Source organism: Nothobranchius furzeri, chromosome 6 (assembly GCF_043380555.1).
Source record: "Nothobranchius furzeri strain GRZ-AD chromosome 6, NfurGRZ-RIMD1, whole genome shotgun sequence".
In the NCBI taxonomy this organism is placed as follows: domain Eukaryota; kingdom Metazoa; phylum Chordata; class Actinopteri; order Cyprinodontiformes; family Nothobranchiidae; genus Nothobranchius; species Nothobranchius furzeri.
This window is the reverse complement of record NC_091746.1, coordinates 54,265,849-54,287,203: the sequence shown is the minus strand read 5'-3', so window position 1 is coordinate 54,287,203 and position 21,355 is coordinate 54,265,849. Positions and strand designations below refer to the sequence as shown.

Here is a 21,355-nt window from a genome sequence, read left to right as displayed (position 1 = left end):
CGCTCTAATTAGGTCGCTTGGCTTGCTCACCTCCCAGGGCTGGATGCCACAGCAAAACAGATCAAATGACAATCCCTTGTTTTGTGGGGACTTTTAAAGGTGGTTGCAGGAGGCGGAGGAAAAAGGCATCTGTTTGGTGTCTGCTGCCCTCAAAGGCTTCACATGGTCGCTGCTTTTTGTGTCACTTGCGCCGCCTCACAAGTGCAGTAAAGTGCACTGCTCTTCGTTTACATAGCAGAATGTCAGAGGGGAGTGTACGACTCCTTGTGGGTTAATTTGATTTCAGCGGGTTAATTGATGAAGGGGGAGCGTTGATGCTGTTAGTATCATAATCTGTGCTCATGTTTGTTTGCCACTCATGCTTTTTTTGTTATAAATCTGTGTGTGTGTGTGTGTGTGTGTGTGTGTGTGTGTGTGTGTGTGTGTGTGTGTGTGTGTGTGTGTGTGTGACACCATGGTTACTCTGGGAACAGAGAGTGGTTTTATGCTGCAAAAACGATCACACAGCCACTGCTGCTAAATCTGTCAGTAGTACAACCCAAACAAAAGGAAGCGTTACGAACTAGTGAAAATAGGATTTTATACTTTTTATTTCAAAGTTCAGAATTTTAATCTGATTTCCAATAAATAAAAATTAAAATCTACTGTTGTTTGATAGGGATGGAGAAATAAAGCAGCACTACTTCCATATGAAAATGAACCGTGTTAAGCTGTTTGAGTGCTTTATTGTGAACCGTCGTCGATGCAGGAAGAGTAAACAGTCGAGCTTATATCAGAGAGCTAAAATTACAAGTAGGCAGCTTTACTTCTAGCAACGTTGGAATCAGGAAAAAACAGAAATCAATCCAAACAGACCCGTTACGGGGAAAGAATCTAAGATCACTTTGAAAAACGAGTTCCTGAAGTAATGGCCACTCTTATATTATAAAACATTTAAAATTCCCCCACATGGAGATAGATTGGGTTTTCTGATCTTAATTCAACACACACGCACGCACACACACACACACAAACAAGCCTATGTAAAGACGCACGGGCATGGCCCGTGATCTGAACAGACTCCCAGATATTGGCAGCCTCTCAAGTGTCTAAACTGATTTGACGTGGATGAGAAAGGGATGCCATTGTGACGGAGTAAGTGTTTTGCATGTGCCAGAGTAGGTAAAACTGCTGATACAAGCTGTCTCTCAATAGCCTTAAGTGCATTCTTTGTCAGACTGCAAGGCTCTTATGTTGTTGTGGGGATCCTGAAGAAGTGGCACGTCCCTTACACATCTCTCTCGTCCATTCGTCTTTCCTGCGATACGTTTTTAACCGCACATCCACTTAGATGTAAGCTCATACAACCACATCAGCTGCATTAGTGGGAGTTGACAAGCTCAGGCAGGCTAAAATTTGATTTTTTTCAAGCCTAAATGCTACATATTTATTTATATTGACAGCCACAGGAGGCACAGTGATGCTGTGGTTAGCTAGCATCAATGCTAAAAGATTGGCTGCATGGATTTCATTTTTAGGTTCTTTTTTTTTTTACACAGGAAAGCATCTTTCCTGTGTAAAAAAAAACAACCTAAAAATTAAATTACAAGAAACACACAGAAGGAAAATACAACAGATTGGCTGCATGGAGTTTGCAAAACATAATTGAAAATTTCTGAGCATGCAAGCATGTTTACCTCGAGTGTTTCCCCTTTGACGGGACTGGGTGTAGAGTTTTTAATGTCTCATACACAGAGAAATGGTGTAATAGTTCTTTTTGAAATAAAATAGTCACTCTGAGCTGCACATGCATACTGAGCATGAAAATGTTGTTTAACCTCCATCGCCTACATTAGCTGCAGAAAGGAAATTGACATGAAAACGATCAAGTGAGTAAAAGCCAGTCTCTTCTACGTCACAGCAAAAATTAGTGTGAAGATTAACTAGCCTATTTATTATGTGTTAACTACAGTAGAAGTGTATTAGCTTTTATTTTGGTAACTTAAACCAGAAGTGTAGAAACATAACGTAAAATGTAAACCTGCTTTACATAAAGGACGCAACAGAAAGTAGGCTAATTAACAGCAAGTGAAGAAATAACTACGCATATTTTAATGTTTGTAACGATTATTAAGCATAAAACATTTTAATATAACTGAAAATGTTTATAGAAAAGGATGTGACCATATTATCAGAAAGAATAGTACCAGTTTCATTAGCTACACATTACAATTAATGATGAAAAGGATTTATTCTTGTCTGGTTCATACGGAAGGGACCTCTTATGATGAATTATACAAATGGAAACCGTGTTCCCTCGCCCGGACGTGGGTCACTGGGGCCCCCCTCTGGAGCCAGGCCTGGAGGTGGGGCACGTTGGCGAGCGCCTGGTGGCCAGGCTTTCACCCATGGAGCCTGGCCGGGCACAGCCCGAAGAGGAAACGTGGGCCCCCCCTTCCCATGGGCTTACCACTTGTGGGAGGGGCCAAAGGGGTCAGGTGCAGTGTGTGATGGGTGGTAGTCGAGGGCGGGGACCTTGGCGGTCTGATCCTTGGCTACAGAAGCTGGCTCTTGGCTCATGGAATGTCACCTGTCTGGTGGGGAAGGAGCCTGAGTTGGTGTGTGAGGTTGAGAGGTTCCGACTAAATATAGTTGGACTCACCTCAACGCATGGCTCTGGCTCTCGAACCAGTTTCCTTGAGAGGGGTTGGACTTTCTACTAGGGTTGTCACGATACTAAAATTTCAAACTCGATTCAATACTTGAAAAAAAACTCGATACTCGATTTCGATACTATTTAAAAACACCCATTTATCGAACAAGTTTATTCAAAAAATAACATTCCTCAATTTATATTACAAAAATTAAATGTTAAGAATTAAGTGTATTAAGTGCTTAAACCTTTCAAGTATCAGCATTTTTTAAAACGTGCATACAAAAACTGGTGAAAGTTAACACTTTAAATCATGAATTGTCTCACTATATACACACTATTTGCAGAGTGATGTTTTGCTGCTTAAACTCTGTTTAAGGTGCATTTTTGTCATAAGATGTAATGCCATATGTTTTGTTCTGTACTTTTGAACAACTCTGTTGGTCAATAAAAGGAGAAAACGAATTTCTCCACAGTAGGACAAAGGTGCATCTACCGGTAATCTTAATAAAAACAGATTGGCGCACGGCAGTGACATCATTAAAAGCGCCGGTTAGATTAGCCGCAGCTAGTCTGTTTACGCCTAGAAATCCCAGACCAGACCCGCTCCAAACGAACAGGGGAATCACGTTAATGATTCCTAACAAAACCTTTAGACATGAAGATGTTTTGGTGCAGATAATGTCTTATTTCGAGGCTGCACCATGGGTGCCCGTCCGCACCCGTTATATGGATATACGCTGACGGCGATTCGCCGATTGATCTAAATACCCCGGGGGATCCAAGTAGCACCAAAGTTGTCAGCGTGAGTAAACAAACGTACTGCATGCTAGAAATTAAGTCCGGGTTGCAATAAACGGGAGTTTCCTTTAAGCACATAAGCGTGAATATACAACTACGTGCCGGACTTGGTATGCTAATTAAGTTGGGCTGTGAAGCGCCTCCCAAATTCGCTGTTTATGTTTTTGTTTATTTATTTGGCAGACAAAACTTGGATTGGAGACAACTCGCGTGGGAAATTGCAATGTAGCCATGCAGCGTCTTCTTCTGTTTGTCTGGGAGGCGGAGGCTGCTTTACGGCATCTGGCTGTCGTGCGTGTCGGTGTACTTGAAGAAGGCTGTGTATAATAGTCCATAATATCGATACCACAGGGATGGAATATCTAATTTAGATACCACTTTTAGTATCGATTTATATCTGGGTATCGATTTTTTTGACAACACTACTTTCTACTACTCTGAAGTTGCTCCCACTGAGAGGCGCCGAGCAGGGGTGGGCATACTAGTTGCCCCCCATCTTGGTGCCTGTGCGTTGGGGTTTACCCCAGTGAATGAGAGGGTAGCCTCCCTCCGCCTACGTGTGGGGGGACGGGTTCTGACTGTGGTCTGTGCTTATGCACCAAACTGCAGTTCAGACTACCCACCCTTTTTGGAGACCTTGGAGGGGGGTGCTGTTACCTATTTTCTGTGCCGGTAGCTAACAAAAGTCTAGCAGTTTGCTTTTTCAGTTTTCCGACTGTCAATAAAAAAAAACACAATAAGAGAAAAAAACGAAGTTAGCTTTTTTGTTGGCATCATGGCGAAACCTGGAAGTAAAAGTCAGAGAGTAATGTCTTTGTAGGCAAAGAAAACCAGAACCAGGGTGATCATTGGCGCAGCCTACACCCATTTGAGGAAGCTGAAGGAGGTTATGAAATTCCGGAATGATAGTGACCTGGCTTTGTTGCTACTGGACTTGTCAGTAATAATATTCTTTGTCCAACAGTGTGGATCTTTTCCCTTTGTGGCTTATTTAGTAAGGTGTGGCTCATGTTAGCTTGTTGTTAGCGTTAGCTATAACAGGCGGTTGCAGGGTTGTTTATGATAGTTGTAATTCTACTTTAAACCAGTAGGAAGGAGAAGCTGGACACTGGTTAGTGTTACTTTAAATACCAACAAAGCCTTCCTAATATTTACACTGGTATACAGTTTTACTGTCTGCCTGGGAAGGCTCGTCTCATTACTACGTGTAAATTAGGGCATTTTAAGAGTTTGGTAGTATTGTTTTAACCAGATTTCTTTAGAGAAAAGATACAACGAAGAAGTATTATGTTGTCAAGGCTAAGCTTTGCCCCAAACGTGACAAAGCAGGAACAGAAAAATAGATGCTGGTTTCTACTAACATCTGTTTGAAGTAAGAGTGAAATCATTCAGGGGAGCAAAAATGTTTCATTCAAGTCGCACCAATTTCTGAGAGGAGAACACAAGTCAAGCAAAAGTATTTTCAGCCTGCAAAAGCATTCCTGAAAGGTGTTTTTCAAGTGTTGTTGTGTTTTTATTACTCTCTTCCCCCTTTCAGCTGTGCTGTCTGAGTAATGGAAGACTGCCCCTTCGTTTTAAAGCTTCTGGGCTTTAAACAAAGTGCGGTGTTTACTCTCTGCATCCTACAGGCTTTTAGAGCTGCAGAATGACAAACATTTTCAATTACAAATGTGATCCTCTTCTCAGTTTAAGCCGTATGTTTTAGGCTCAGTGCATGCTGTTTAGCAACACATGCCAGAGATTAAAGCGGTGGCGTCCATATTTCTTTTAGATTACGAGCTTGTTTCTCGTGTATGTAGGTTGAACTCCGTTCGGGACTGGACTTTTGTTTCAGCTTTTATGATAAGTCAAGCCTAGAATAGGATTTATGGAGTGCAACACCCTGTTTGTTAATGTAAATATATGCAGGGAAACATAATTTATGGTTAGCAGTTTTCTTATCTGTTTATATGTTGAAAAAGACAAAAAGAGAGTGAGAAAAAAAAGAGCATTGGATCCTCCACGGTGCATTCAATAGGCATCTGTGTCGGCGAGAGGGTGCAGAGAGATGAGAGGGAGAGTGAAGACGAGGAAGATAATGGAGGTGAGGGTAAGGTCAAAGCTTCAGTCCGTCGCGGCAATTGAAGGAAAAGCTCTTGTTTTTGGTTCTGCACTCAATCAGAGTCTGAACCAGCCAACCTACGGAACAAAGTGCTTGGAGGAGTTCAGGTTTTATTGACAGTGAAACAAAATCCACCATTTTTTTTCCTTGACAGCTTTTTTTTTCTTTTTACCCCTGCGGTTGTGTTTTAAAGAGACAGAGAAGGAAAAGAAGCTTTGATTTGCTTCTTCCTTCACCCACTGAAGCACAGGAAAGGAAACGAGCAGCTTTGGATGCGCGTTCGCTCTGATCTGGAGGAATCTGCTGCTCAATCCGACACGTTTCGCTTCAGCCGCAATAAAAAAAAAACAGGACAAGCCGTCAGGGTTACCTTTGAACAGGTTTTTCTGAGTAAAACCGGAGTTTGGGTTTTTAAATTTTTGTGATTTTGTCTTATTTGCCACCTAAAGCTAGTCCCTAGAGCTCATGTGGAGAAAGAGGAGCCTTGTGAATTGTTGAGTCTGATTCTAGATAGAAACCTGCAGTTTAAAGGCTGAATTTGAATTTTTATTTCTAATGCATTCAGAACATGTTTATAATATAATAGCTGTGTGTCCGTGTGCCCCAGGGCAGCTGTGGCTACAATGTAGCTCATCACCACCAGTGTGTGAATGTGTGTGTGAATGGATGAAGGATACACTAAATTGTAAAGCGCTTTGGAGTCCTCTGACTCTGAAAGGTGCTGTACAAGTGCAGGAGATTTATCTTTTTTTGCTTTTTCATCAAATTCAATAAGTTTAATTCACATTGTTGACAGGTTTTCTTTAATGTGTTGCAAGTGATAACACACTGATATTAGAGCACTGGTAGCTTTGAAATTGTGATACATTGGCATTCATGTCTGCCCTAAAACACACACACACGCACGCACGCACGCACGCACGCACGCACACACACACACACACACACACAGAGAATAATGCAGATGCAAGTGTGTGAAAATCTAGAGTTGAAGCAGCTGAAAAGCTCTCAGACAGACAGGTCGTAGCTGCCTGCTCTGACACTTAGCTGGACATCAGCTGGGAAACATGTCTGCCTCCTAAAGCATGTCACCGTCGTTGAGCTTCTCTGGTCTGCACATCATCACAGCTGCTCTGCACCACGTGGGCGTGCATCAGTGTCTGTGTGAGCAGGCATGTTTTGGGATCTTGTTTCTGCAGCTCTGTCCCCCCCCCCCCCCAAACACCTTTTCTTGCAACTGTTCCGCAGCTAATCCTTGACAGTGGTAGAGCAGGGTGTTGGGATGGCGCTTTTCCACATGGCCGATAAGTAAACAGCACCTGCGTTCGCACAGGTTGAGCTGATTTAACCAGAAAAATGTAAATTATCATAGAAACTGTATCACTTTCAGCCAGATTTTTGTACTACACTAGGACAAATTTAACACACACACACACACACACACACACACACACACACACACACACACACACGCACGCACGCACGCACGCACGCACGCACGCACGCACGCACACACACACACACACACACACACACACACACACACACACACACACACACCTATAAACCAGTGCAGAATAATGCATGAGGCTGGTTGCACATTCATGTGGTGAAAAGGGAATGTTTCTCTGTGATCATAAAACATGCATGCGTTAGGACAAATGTACGTTGAGATGTTGTCATTGGTTTGTAGGCCAGTCTCGGTGTCGTGTCTAAATGTTTGCTAAACCCCAATAATTCAATTGCATTTGTTTGTTCAGAAAACCGTTTAGTAAGTGACAGCAGCTTGATTTTATCAGAAAAATAAATCAGAGTTGATTATTTTTTGGTCCCTGATAAGCGGCCGCTTTTCCTTGACTTGACATCAGTGCTTTCTTTTGTCCTGATGAACACGACTGGTGAGCTTTTCGGTTTGAGAACATTCCCCGACGTTCCTCTCGTGGTTTTTGCTCCGTATTCAGCAGCAGACAGCTGTGCCAGACACTGGAGGAACTGTTGACATTGACTGAGAGTGACAAGGCAGTGCAAGCAGATGTCTTTCTCTTTGCTTTAGGACAAACAGCATCCTTGACCATGTCATGGCTAATTTTAGGGCTTGGCTTATCATAGCGCCAACGTTTGCATCTTTCATTACAAACGCTGTCATTATGGGATGGACGTGCTTGTAATTATGGGCACATTCTGCATTTGGGATGCTGGTGGTTGTTGTGCGCTCACGTCGGTGTACGCTCATTTTAAATAACTTTAATCTGCTGATTAGAACGTGGATTTTTTATGAAACACAAAAAATCGTTTGAATACAAAAAAACCCCACGAAAGCATACTTGAAAACGGATAAGAGTCCTTTAATTCACCTGCTTTAACACTGCCGGCTTGATTTTCTCCTACCTGCCTGTCCCTGTGCTAAAACGGGTCAGTATTAGTTGTTGCTGGATGGCTCGGTGCCAAGGCCAGCGTGCCAAACATGGGACCGCACAGCTGGATGAACACAGGAGAGAGAAGGGAGGACAGTGCAACACACTGAGAGCCCCCCTTTCCCACCACATCTCGGAATGCCAAACGTCTTTCCTGTTCCACACCGCTTTTGTGAACGCAGCTCATTCATGCACGAATGCAAACACAACAACACAAACAAACATATCAGAGTTTCCAAAGCACACAGTAGCACCAGAGGGTCACTGATAGTTTTATGGCCTTTTTGCTCACCTAGGCATGCTCACTTTTTAGAATCACAGCAGAACATCTGTTTTCTCTCATTCTTTTTTGGGCAAAACGAAAACTTAAAGGTGTGGAACTCTGAAAATAATTTTTATTGATTATTTCTGATTATAATCAGTCCCTCTGAGTGTTTCATGCAGGGTGAACATGAAAATACTTTCCTTTAACTATCTTCTGCACGGGGAAGGCTGTTTTTAGTTTAACGTTCAGGAATCAGCAGACCGGTAGCCTTTACAACTTCACCACACAGCAGAACTCCTTCAAGCTTGTGTTATTTGTGGATGTGAAACATCCATGTTGTAGAGCAAACAGAATCTGTGGTAGAGTCACATTGCTGTTATCCAATCTGAGGCGAGATGTCCAAATATCAGGAAATAAGACTTCAAAACCTGTCCTGTTCTGCCGCTTTCTGCAGCAGAAGATGGTCAGTATGCTGGTGAAGGTTCTCAGTCGTCCAGGTCATGGTAATCCAAAGGGAACTGGACAAAGTGTAACATCTTCAAGAAACCAAAGAAGTCCAGCTGACTTTATTCGAACCCCTTTGGAAGACTTGTGGGTGCTGAAACAAGTGTTTCTGGCCTTTTTTAGTCTACTAACAATCCTACCAGAGTACTGCTAATGCATTACATGAGTGAACCACACCCTAAATCTAGACTATGGAGAATAAAAATACATTTTTATACCCTTTTTTCTTTTCCAAAGACCATGCCTTTAGTTTTGCTGTCACTCTGCAGCAGCTATCCTTTGCACACCGTTCTGTGCATTTAAATAGCCTGTACTTGATATAGCGTCTTTAACACACTCTTCATTTTTAAAAGTCCATGTTGCAACAACATCCCTTCACATACCAGACAACAATCCTCTGATGCATTTGCTAATTTAAGGTTTTATCTTTGTGTGGCTTTATTAGTTAGTGTTTGCTGACCTTTAACACAATTGGTTTTCTTTTACACATCTAAAATAAAACCATCAAGCTAATTAGTCTCTGAGTCAATTTCACTTGGTTGGTTGTTTGGTCTGTAAAATGCCACAAATGGAGAGAAATGACCTTCAGTGGTATATTTAACTAAGGATGATGTCTTGTTTTGTCTGCTCAGCAGCTCAAGAGAGGCAAATTCTCCACTTTTGGTTTCACTTAACTAAAAAATATTTGTGTTTTTCTCTGTGAGTCAAAAATGACCCCCAAAGTCAGTTATAAATCAGTAATTTTCCTATTTCTCAATCAGAAAATGTTTTTAAATTAGCTTTTTAAATATAATCTTTGCATTTTGGCCATTTTTGTCCTGTTGCTTGGGCAGCCAAATAAAAAAGAACAAAACCATAAGCCCAACCTCCTCTAAAAGCATCCATTTTTAGTTTCAGTAGCACAGATTTGCTAAAAGCAGAGTGTACCAGCTGTGTGACAGAGCTTGGTGCTAACCCGATGTCAAGTCTTCAAGTGCTTAAAGATTTTCATTCGAACCATCAAACGCTATTATGCGCCCTTTCTGTGGGTCCACATATCTGGAGATTTTCCTGAACGACTTGAGGAACTGGGAATATTTAAACATCGTAATCCTGCCCTTCAGCAAACGTACACAAACTGAGAGTGGAATGTGCCAGAAAATTTATCTCCAAGTGACAGCATCTGGCTGTCACTTGGCTACTTATTGCACATTTGTGGTGTTGCCTGTATCTACATATGCTCTTGACAACTGCACACTAATAAAGCCTCCTTCCCAGGCATCTGTCAGATTCCTACTGAAGCTGTAATTTTATTTATTTCTTTCCTTTCTTTATTTTTTTTCCAAAGAACATTCCATTGTTTGTGTTTGTGAAAACAATAGATAACAGCTGTTGGGGCATTTGTTCTTTGGGATTTGGATAAATGATATATTTCTTCTGTTGTAGTATAATTAATTAAAGAAGCAAAATCATGCTGTTAAACCTTTGAGAGCAAAGGAAGGCACCATATATGATAAAATAGTACAGGTATTTATCTTAAATACGAGTTACTTTCATCAACCGGAAATGAAACAGCCTGTTCAGTGAAACTGCGCCCATCCCAGCTCTGACAAAATGCACCTACAACAGTGTCTCAGTCATGCCTGCTGCTGATTTGGACTTAGCAATCCAGTGGTTTAAGCACTTGCCTTTCATCTCGTTTGTCCATGTCCTGCCAGTTCGACTCCCAGTATCGGCAGTCATTTATTTATTAAGTACATTTTATTTATACAGCACTTATCACAGACATAGAATCACAAAATGCTTCACATAGATCAAAACAAAATGAAACACAGTCATAAAATCATAATGAAATATATTAACATCAGAAAAAATCAAGTCATAAAATTATAAAATTTCATAAACAGATGAAAAATTAAAAATTTGAGTTAAAAATAAGAAAATAAAAGATTTAGGTTAAAGCAGCTTTAAATAGAAAACTTAGCCAGCTGAAGTAGATTTTGTGTTTTTGTATTTTAGTTTTATTGATTATTTTCTACAAAATACTTTGTGTCTCTATACATCTTTGAATTAGGTCATTTCCAAGCAGCATTTTAGTTGATACTCAGCTCACCTCACATGGACTCACACTTGACTAAATAAACAAACAAAAAAAGATTAGTCCTTATATTTCAAACAGTTTACCAATAAAGGGTTGAAAATATAATAGTGGCAAGATGTAGATAAAAATAGAAGAAAAACGTTACTGCCATGACCGGGAGGCAAACCTGTGCAAACGGGAGTCGATCCTGCGCAAAGCTACATGCTAGTCTGGCACTCTAATCACTAGACTACCAAGTCTTTAACAACAATAGTCACGTTACACACATATTCTGTGCTGGCCATTATGTGCGTCTTTAGACAGTATGCGTGGTTTTACGGCAATGTTTGGTCACCAGTGCAGAAGTAATTTGTCAGACTATCCAGGTTTCAGACCAGATCTAGGGGGAGGAGAATGCCTGATGATGAAAGTTAGTTTTCATTCAGGCGTTTTCAGAATTTTCAAAGTAAAACTCTACATTTGCAACTGATACAGGAAATGGCATGAATGTAGCCAAAAACAGACGTGGGGTTTGTTTTAATGAGGAAATAACAATATCACATGGTAAAAAGCTAAAAAAAGTGGATTTTCCATGAGATGGCCCCTTTAAGGAATAAATTAATTAAAACAACAATCGTTTAGGAAAAGCTATTGTGCTATTTGGAAATTTATTTGAAAGAATGATGGTTACATTTCCCAGAAATTACGAGAGGGTGCTCGCTGCAGAACCACAAAGGCGGAGCTGCATCATAAGGTGGAGCTGCACCAGAGTCAGCCCCGCCCATTCACGCAAACTCAGCCTAGCCCACTGACTTCCGTTTTTGTTTTCAACTTTATCGCAAACTGACCTGACCCACATGAATTACGGCTGTTACTAGTTTACAGTCGTTAATGCTATGTTCTATGCTCCAATTAAACAAGATAAATATAACTTGCTACATGACAAAGACTGAATATATCTCGAAATGAAAAGGCTTTTTTCAGCAAATATCTGCCCACAGCCGGTCTAACAGAAATGGTGTATAACAGCATTTCAAGCTTTTGAATGGGCCTTGGTAGTCTAGTGGCGAGATTGTCTGAGTAAAGATTTGCTTTCCCCTCAGCTGATGCTGGTTCAATTCTCGGTGGGGTCGTCAGCAATCTATTTAGCCAGCTGAAACATTTAATTTGTTTATATTTTAGTTGTAATGTTTATTTTCAGCAAAATATTTATGTCTGTAAAAGTTCTTTGAATTTGGTCGTTCCTAAACAGCATTTTAGTTGAAACTCTGCTCACAAATGGACTCACACTGGCTAAATAAACGAATAAATAAATAAAAAAAACACATTAGTCATTATATGTTAAACTGTATACCAGTAAATTGTTGTAAACATAGTACTGGCAAGTGTAGCTAGAAATGAAGAAAAGAGGTTGTACACTACCTAAAACTTACAGTAATGGGAGGCGAACCAGCATGTCAACCTGACTCCATAACCACTACACCACCACATCTGTCATAACTCATGCGGCGTTACATCTAATTGTGCTTCCCAGTGTCTCTGAGATGGGTTGTATGGTTTTTCGGCGGTGTCTCAGTAGAAGTCATTTCAGAAATAATTTGTCAGAAAATTCACAGAATATCCAGATTTGAGAACCAAGACCAGACCCGCTTCGGGGGAGGAGACCAAATTGAAGCTGAGATGGGAGGAAAATGCATGAATGAGGCTAAAAATTGCTTTGGCATGTTTCTTATGAGGAAATGACAATATAACATGATTAAAAGTTCCAAAAGTTAGATTTTCAATTATATGGAACCTTTACAAAAACTGTTCAATTAACTTCTCAACTCCATCCTCAATGTTGCATTTTTTAGCTATAACACCCTCTTTGGTTCCAGAATGCTATCAAGTCTGACAACTGGAAGGAATTGGACTGACTCTGATGGAATGGGCAGGGCTGATTCTGGAATGGGCGGGGCTGACTCTGGTGCAGCTCCACCTTCTGGTGCAGCTCCGCCTTTGTGGTTCTGCAGCGAGCACCACTTGGAAATTACCACCACTTACAGTGAATTTCCTCGGAAGACAGCATGAATAAAATCTAACATAACAGTTAATTTCAAGTGTACAAAGATGCTTGTTTCACACTGACATACCCCAGAATTTATCATCTATTTTCAAGGAGCACACTGCTATTTCTTATGCAGGCTTTTGAATGCAACCCCTGCTGGTAGCTCTTGTTCAAATGCCTTGTTAGCAAGATTTTTTTTGTAAATAAACACACATTTCCATTGATCATCAGTTTAATACATCTCCCTTCCATCGTTTCATCTCTGTTGTGTTTTCAGTAAGGTTGACTTCTGTGCACAAAAAAGGTTTAGAGCGCTCAGTCAGCTGTTTCTGCATGGAGACACCTCTGCCTCTGGGATGGTTTCAACACACAAGCAGATGTTAAACAGTGCCAGGAATGCTAGCAGAGAAATTTAAAACTGTGCAATTAAAAATAGAAAAGAAATTATTGCAATTGATTTCCAGAAGGTCCAAAAATAACAACATTCTGAAACAACCTGCAACATTCCAGGAACGTTTGTCAATTACAAACGTCATTGCTGTGTAAAACTAAAGCATCTTAACACACAAACTCTATAATGTTTACAGGGATTAGCTTTTAACCTAAAGCAAGAAGCCTGTAAGACGGTGTGAGCTAACTCGGCTCCCCAAGCTGACTTGGGGCTTTTGTTGTTCACACACACACACACACACACACACACACACACACACACACACACACACACACACACACACACACACACACACACACACACACACACACACACACACACACACACACACACACACACACACACAAAAACCATGCTCAAACACTTGCCACAATTGCTGTGAACAAGCAATGCACTTGTAGTAACAGAACCCAACTAGAATAAATCTTGAGGCTGTTGAATGACTAAATGTTTGCTGCTGCAATGCTTGAACCGCTATTTTCGTTTATTTCCAGGCGGAGTTGATGGGCATTAAATGGCGTTGCTACAGCTTTCGCGGCAGCGGAGAATATGGCCCTGTGATATCAGCTCCGGCTCAGGACGACCCGGTCCTGCGCAGCTTCATGCGCTGCGTACACGCCAACCTGCTGTGCGTATGGCGACGCAAAATCAAGCCTGATGCCAAGGAGTTGTGGATCTTCTGGTGGGGTGAAGAGCCCAACCTCTCTGATGTCATCCATCATGAGCTGGAAGGTGAGAAAGAGGGATAACGGAGATGAAGGATGGGTCCTGCCTCTCCGCTCTATCCCTCTCAGTTTTTTTTTCCCATCTTGCTGGTTTTTCCCTTAGCTTGCATTGTGCTCAAAGTTTGAATTTGAGGTTGCACGTTTAGGGGGTTTTGGAGGATTTGGTGAAAAACAGGACTAAGAACCAGCCAGTGAGTGTTACAGTGTGTTGTGTTAACAGCACTTTGAGTCAAAGGAATTTAGAAATTCTGTGGAAATGTTGAAAACAAACAATGCCTTACATGTAGAGAGAGAGAGAGAGAGAGAGAGAGAGAGAGAGAGAGAGAGAGAGAGAGAGAGAGAGAGAGAGAGAGAGAGAGAGAGAGAGAGAGAGAGAGAGAGAGAGAGAGAGAGAGAGAGAGAGAGAGAGAGAGAGAGAGAGAGAGAGAGTGTTCCGTTCTCACAGGATTGACAAGCTAAAGGCTAGACAAAACTAAGTGGGGACAAAAGTGAATTGATGCTGAATTTGAAAACCGTTGGAACAATGTGGTGTGGGAGGAAGGGAAGTTTATATTTTGATTATTTAAGACATATTTTTTTGCTAAAAACCCAGAAATTATATATATATATATTATTATTATTATTATTTTATCAGAAAAAAAATCAGAATTAACAATATTAATACATTTATTTTCAAAAATTATCCTTTAGTTTGAATTTATCCAGCTTCTGATCCTCAAAATGTTTGTTAAGATAACTTGTGACCCCAATTATCACTTACTGAAGCATAAATGTCACTAGTGAGCCAATTAAGCATAACTAGAATTAAGACAAACTGTTTTATTGACTACTTTACTAATTTGATATTTTTATCTAGCGACAGTTTAATCATTGACAACGTTTATGTCAAAATGTGCTACTAATCATTTTTACATCTTTATATGTAACTCGAGCCTTAACAATCACTGCTTGAAGACACTGTTGGGAGCCCTAATTGCTGCTGTCTCTAAAACATCATAGCATTTCATACAGATGCTTTTTATAAACCTTTATGACACCAAATCATTTTTCATTACAATATTATCCCAACAGAAATATTATGTTTCTGCAGGATGTGCTATGGCTAGTTGCTGCTAACTGTGTGTATAACCCTTAAGTCTGATACCACAGTCTGATAGGACAACGTTGCTGCTCGAGCACATCGTTGTTCTTAAGTCTCTATCTTGGTTACCAGTAAACTACAGAGTTGATTTCAAAGTGGGACAGCAGTAGCCCAGGAGGTAGAGTGTGTTGTCCAGTAATCAGTGCGCTCTAGGGCTGCTGTGACTACATTGTAGCTCATCATCACCCGCGTGTGAATGGGTGGATGACTGATTGTGTTGTGAAGGTCTTTGGGGGGTTGTAGAAACCTAATAAGGCGCTATACAACTACAGGCCATTTACCATTCAACAAAGTGCTACTACTAGTTTATAAATCACTTAAGTAAGTAGTCAGCTGGTAGAATGTCGAGTCAGAATCAAACAGGGTGAAGCTGCTTTTAGCTACTATGCTGCACAGGTAGAATCAGCTTCCTCATGACCTCAAATGTGCTCCAACTCTTAACTTATAAATCAAAATCAAACTTTCATGTATTCATAATCCTTTAAATGAATGTTTCTTATGCTGCACCTTCGGCACTGTAACTGCTCAGCTTTTAACATCTGAAATTACTTCTAAATGTATTTGTGTATTGATTGTGCAGTCATGTTATTTTAATCTTTGTGCTAATATCGCTAATGGAAAGCACACTGAATTGACTCTGTGTATGAAATGTGCTATACAACTAAAGTTGCCTTGCCTAGCCGTTACCTCATCAATCTGGTCAATGCTAATCTATTTCCAAACTCCCATATCTAACTTCAGTAGATAAGATGGTGTTGTTTCAAGCCATATCCACAAATACTGCTTTAAATGATGTCATTTGTCGCTTTAAGGTGCTCAGCTGTGGGATGTAGATGTGCTAGAGGCAAACACACAGCTACATATCGAGTCAATATGCAGGTCATTTAATCTGCTTCACATTTGAGACGTTAATCTATTTTACACGGAACAGTCCTGTTATTTTTTAATGCTTCTTCAGGAGTATCTCTGCGATAAAGCAAAGAGCAATCGTGTAGATTTTCCTCGCTAGTATTTATTGAATGTGTGAACGCGTGCGTGTTAGTGAAAATTACACTGAGATATCTCACTTTGGGGAGTGCAACTGTCAGCATTATTGTCCCTATTTATAGAGACATTTGCATTATCTCTCTGCGCACGTGTGTGGTTGTCCAACATATCGACTAAGCCTCAGGAAGACAGAGAAAGGAGGAAACAGGAGAGGGATTTTAATGGGCTTGGTTTTGCTGAACAACAGCCGGGAGGGGGGAAAAAAGCAGGTATATTGGTTTGAGAGGTTGAAGCAGTGGAGAGAATTTCACTCTTCAGTTACCTAATAAACTGACTTGATGTGAAAAGGCCTCTCAGGTGCTGCAGTAAGTGTGTGCCAAATGTTCTTACTGCTGCAGGGAGAGCCCTTTCCTCTGTACAAACATGTAGCACGGGGTTATATTTGCATCAGACTCTACTTAATTACATCACCCGGCTCTAATACGATACGACCTCTCTCTGAATAATGCATTTTGCTGTACTTATTGATTTGGAAAGATCTACACAGGCTAATAATGATCACTTAGTCAGTGTGGTGAGAGTAGTGGCAGCAATTTGATTTTCAGAGCAAAAACTTCATTACCTGAAGCCATAAAACGAGAAATTTTTAGCATTACCTCACCAGTGTACATGCCGCTAATGGCTCCCTAAAACATTGATTATGGTTCTCTTTGAGTAGCACGCCGAGGTCCAATAAACTTGACAATAACCTGGACCATTCAATTGCATTTTATAGCTATTGATTTGTAACCATTGCAGTTGTGTCAGTATTTTTAACAAGTCTTTGTATATTTATTCATGCAGATTATGAAGATGTAATCATTAAAATAATGTTTACTGAACACTTGTCTCCATATTTCAGATTCGTGCGTTTTCCAAACAAAGAAATCTCCGATGCTAATCCATCTCGGAACGTCGGAACACTTTATGCGGATGTTTGTATTCAGACAGAAAGGTCTTACGGACAGATTCCGGAACATTTCCGTTTTTCATGGCCTGTCTGAAGGGGGCTTTAGTGTCCTGAGACCTTTATTTAACCGTCTAACTACCTAACCATGGGGGGGTTAACCATCCCCCCACTTTTTCCAAAGGCAAGTTTAGACCCCTGCACTTTTTACCATCCAGAAACAATATTACTCTATATTAAATAGACACTGGTTGAGCTCTAGGACCAAGCGGAAAACAGCCGTTTGTGTTTAAGTCTGTTTTCCATTAGAACATACTGTAAAGATTCCCCCTCCCCCCGGCCCTCATGCCGGTTGTGCCCCCCCCTTCTAAAGTGAAAATTACGCCCATGCACCTAACATATGTTTTACTTGATGCTTCATAAGATGTAAAGTCAAGAAAAGGAAGGTGATATTTTATTATTTATATGACATCTTGTTTTAAATAGGTTTCAGGGCCTTTGCCCTAATAATCAACCCTTGAATCGGTATTAGTTTACTTACGGACAGCGCTATCAGTGTGATAGCTGGAAAACCTGCTTGGGTATAAATTAGTAACAGTTAGTAATTATACTGTAGTAAGTTCATGCCTCAAAGGAAGGAGACAATGAAGAAGTTGTTGCTTACCTCGCGTAAGGAGGAAAATACTTGAATAGACTAACTTGTTTTACAAGCTTAGAAATTTAGCATTGATACACATCTGCAAGGGTTTGCTGCCAAAAGCAGGCAGCAGGTAAAATGAGTTGTTAGGTTATTTCAAAAAGGAAATTTTATTTATTACTATTTAGCAGAGTGTGCGGTTTGATGATCCTTAAGTAATAAACAAAGTCAACTTTAAAAGTAAATCCACACATGAAACTTGTTTTTTAATCAAACCAAAACCGACCAGCAAGCACCTTATTAGCTACTTCAGAGATGAAAATGTCTGCTTAAATATTAGCAACAAGACAAAGCTGCCACCTTAAAGCCATTTTAGAAAATTACGAAAACAAATTAGCTTTTAACATTTTTTCATGCCTCTTAATATCGCCCAAGTGAGCCCAAGTCTCCTCCCTTTGCGGTCGGCTCATGGGTCCATGGAAGAATGAAAAAATGAATGCAAGTCAATGGGGCTTACAATGTAGCTCGTTTACCAGCGTGTGAATTTGTGCATGGGTGAAGGACTGTGTTGTAAAGCACCTTGGGGGTTTGTAGAACTCTAGAAGTTCCGCTTTACAAATACAGGCCGGTTACCAGCTTTGGACTATTTAGATTTGGGCTTTTCTTTGAGTTAAGATCAGATAGAGGTACTTAAGTCCTTCAGTTAGAAAAGGATGTATTTAGCCTCTTTTCCATCACCAGGTCTGGAATGGTTTGGTCTGGTTATTTTTAGACCGGTATGTTCTGGTATGGGTCTGAAACTTTCAGACGAGCATTTCGATGCAGTTTGGGCCATCACGTCGGCAGGCGGGGTTAAACGAACCATCATGCGCGATTTTAAAAGTTGTGAAACTATTCAGTATGTCTGTGCTGGAATAACTGGTCTACAGAGCAAAAGACAAAAACAAAATGCTTACCGCAGCCTCCACGTCAGTGGCGGTTCTACATGGAATTACTCCCTGGGCGAGGCCCCCTTTGAGCGCCCCCCCAACCGCCCCCACCACCACCACCACACCACCCCACCTGCACGAACACACACGTTTTCTACAAACAGGCATGTTTTATTAGAACGACTACTGAACATTCATTTTTCCAAGTTGCACATATTTACATTAATTACTATGAAGTTGTCAGAATGTAAAGCAATATACATTATATACTGTATCAAAATATATAGAATCAAATATACAAAAACAACTAAACTAACTAAATATTAAGAATATATGCACATAATATATAATAAATATTCTAAATAGCAAAAATATTTCACACATAACAAACTAAAGATAATCACTACAGCATTGCACTTACAACAGAAAACACAAACTAAAATTAAAACCTAACCTTGATGCAAAGTCATCAATAATGTCATCATATGAAATCTGCTCCCCTACTGAGTGATTGATACTAATCAGAGCCAGGTTAGTGAGCCGCCCCTGAAACATAGGTGACCTCAGGTATGACTTGATCAAGTTTTGAAAAGCTCCTCTCAGCTTGAGCCACAGTGACTGGCAGAGCAGTCCAAAAGTTGGGGTAGATCTCCAATAGATCTTTATCATGATCCATAATATTTTACAATTGCCTCTGAAATTGTAATTTAAACTGACATAAAAAAACTGTAGACTACCAAAAATGCCAACTTTTACAGAACAAACCATGTAAAAAATAATCAGTGCAGCCATCTGCAATAAATAAACAGGATAGTTAGTGGTGACTGGGGAGTTTTCTTCTGCTTGTAGAGTTGATTTATTTATTATGTGAACTTGATCAACATGTGTTTGTTGTTGTTCAGGCAGGCCACAGGCTGCAGCGAGCATTTAACAAATCCTAGTTTGAATCAGTAAAAAACGATTCAAGGAATTTATTCGAACCATTTGAATATTCGTTTCAATATTTCAGCCCTATTAGCTCTGTTAGCAACTAGTTGACAGAATTTAACCGTTAAAATCCCAGTTAACTGGTTCAAAAAATTGAAAACATTCATCATGAGAGCGAACATACCTTTATCTTTCTCCTCTTTTTTTCTTTTTCATTCCTGAATCGGGCACCTGTTGGTTTTAGCCTTTTTATGTTCATCTCTTCTGTTTGGCTCTTGACTCAATAAGTTTCCTTTAGTCAGGACTAAACAATTTGACCTTGATGGGGGGTGACCACAAAATCGTTTTGTTTTTCCTTTTTTTATTCGGCCATTTCACACAATTCAGAAACACCTGAAAGAATGATAGGCCTGTGTTTATGATATTATGAATGAAATGTGGAAGAACATCAAGATGTGATCGACTTTAGCCATGTTGATACAGTTGATTCAGCCCCTACCCGCTCAATTCATTTGGACCCACCAGAGGTGAATTCCCCCGCCGCACCCCTCCCCTTCCTCTTCTTCATACACACACACGGTGCACGGAGCGCCTGCAGCTGAAGGGGGCGCCAACTTGCTGTTTCCAATCCAGACACTGTCATATGACAGATAATAGAAAACCTCGGTGAGGCGCAGATTCTTTTTTTTTTTTTTTTACTCAGCGCTTGTGCGCCCCTTTTGTGTCATGAAAAAATGCCGCCCCGGGCAACTGCCCTGTCTGCCCGTGCCTAAAACCGCTACTGCTCCACGTGTGACTCCAGACTGCAGTGGCTAAGTCCAGGAGCCTGCCTCCGCTATAAATAGCATACAGCGCGTCGTAGCAACTCCGTGTATTTCTCCCATCTGGAAAAAAAAATCTATTCCGGCTGTTTCTGTCCTTAACTACTAGCTATATTGGGCTTTAATTTCTTCATCTTGGCCCGACACTGAGCCGACGTCCTCTCTGATCCTTCAGCTGCCATCCGCTGAGAAAAAAACAGCCGATCCGTCTAGCTCCTGTGGACTCGTGATGAAGGTGAGAAATGTATGGACCTCTGAAGGCGAACACTTGCTGCTACTTGCTGCGATTTTTTTCACTTTTATGTTCAGCTAGCGAAAATACAAACAACGGAACTCCGTTAGTTTTCCTGTTTGCAAGAAGTGACGTATTTCTGTCAACCAATCAGTGGACTGTGTTTTTTGCTCCACCCTAACCATACCGCTCCAGGAATTTCTGGACCTACAACAGAAGGGAGCCCAGAAAATCCCGTGACTGGTGCGGTCCGGGTTGGTTGTCTGGACCGGTTTTACAATCGGAACAGAAAAATTAGCGGTCCGATCCTTCCCATTCCATGCCAGTTTGGGCGGTGGAAAAGACCTATTTGCGTCTTCTTCATCAGTGTAGGGCGGACTGTCCTGTTGACTGACATCCATAACAGTGAGTATGTCACGTTGCTCATTGTCCAATAGCATGCAGAAACAGTTTGAAAGACAACCTTAGATTCTTCGCCACTGAGCTTTATCTATGGGCCGTGGACAGGCTATATATTCACATACATAGGATGGCTTCCCAGACTAGCCTAGTGAACTAGACCAAATTCTTGCTTTGCAAAGTTTGGTCTAGGCACGCTCCATTGGAACCTCCGCAGCTCCTACCAGGACTCTGGCTGGCCAATCACAGCTCTCTAGAGGGGTTTCAAACACATAAAGAGCTGCGATTGGTCCATAATGGTGGGCCAATCATAGTGCTCTATCTGCTTAGTGAACAA

At 40.9% G+C, this 21,355-nt stretch overlaps 1 protein-coding gene across 3 annotated transcripts in view; it reads left to right on the top strand.

Moving 5' to 3' along the window:
* Positions 1–21,355, top strand: part of LOC107374167 (mediator complex subunit 13L) — a 142,793-nt gene that overhangs the window by 15,057 nt on the left and 106,381 nt on the right. For all 3 annotated transcript variants that reach the window (XM_070552323.1, XM_070552324.1, XM_070552322.1), the window contains exon 2: positions 13,769–14,006. In XM_070552323.1, coding sequence (XP_070408424.1) covers positions 13,769–14,006 — 238 coding nt within the window. The remainder of the gene's footprint in view (positions 1–13,768; positions 14,007–21,355) is intronic.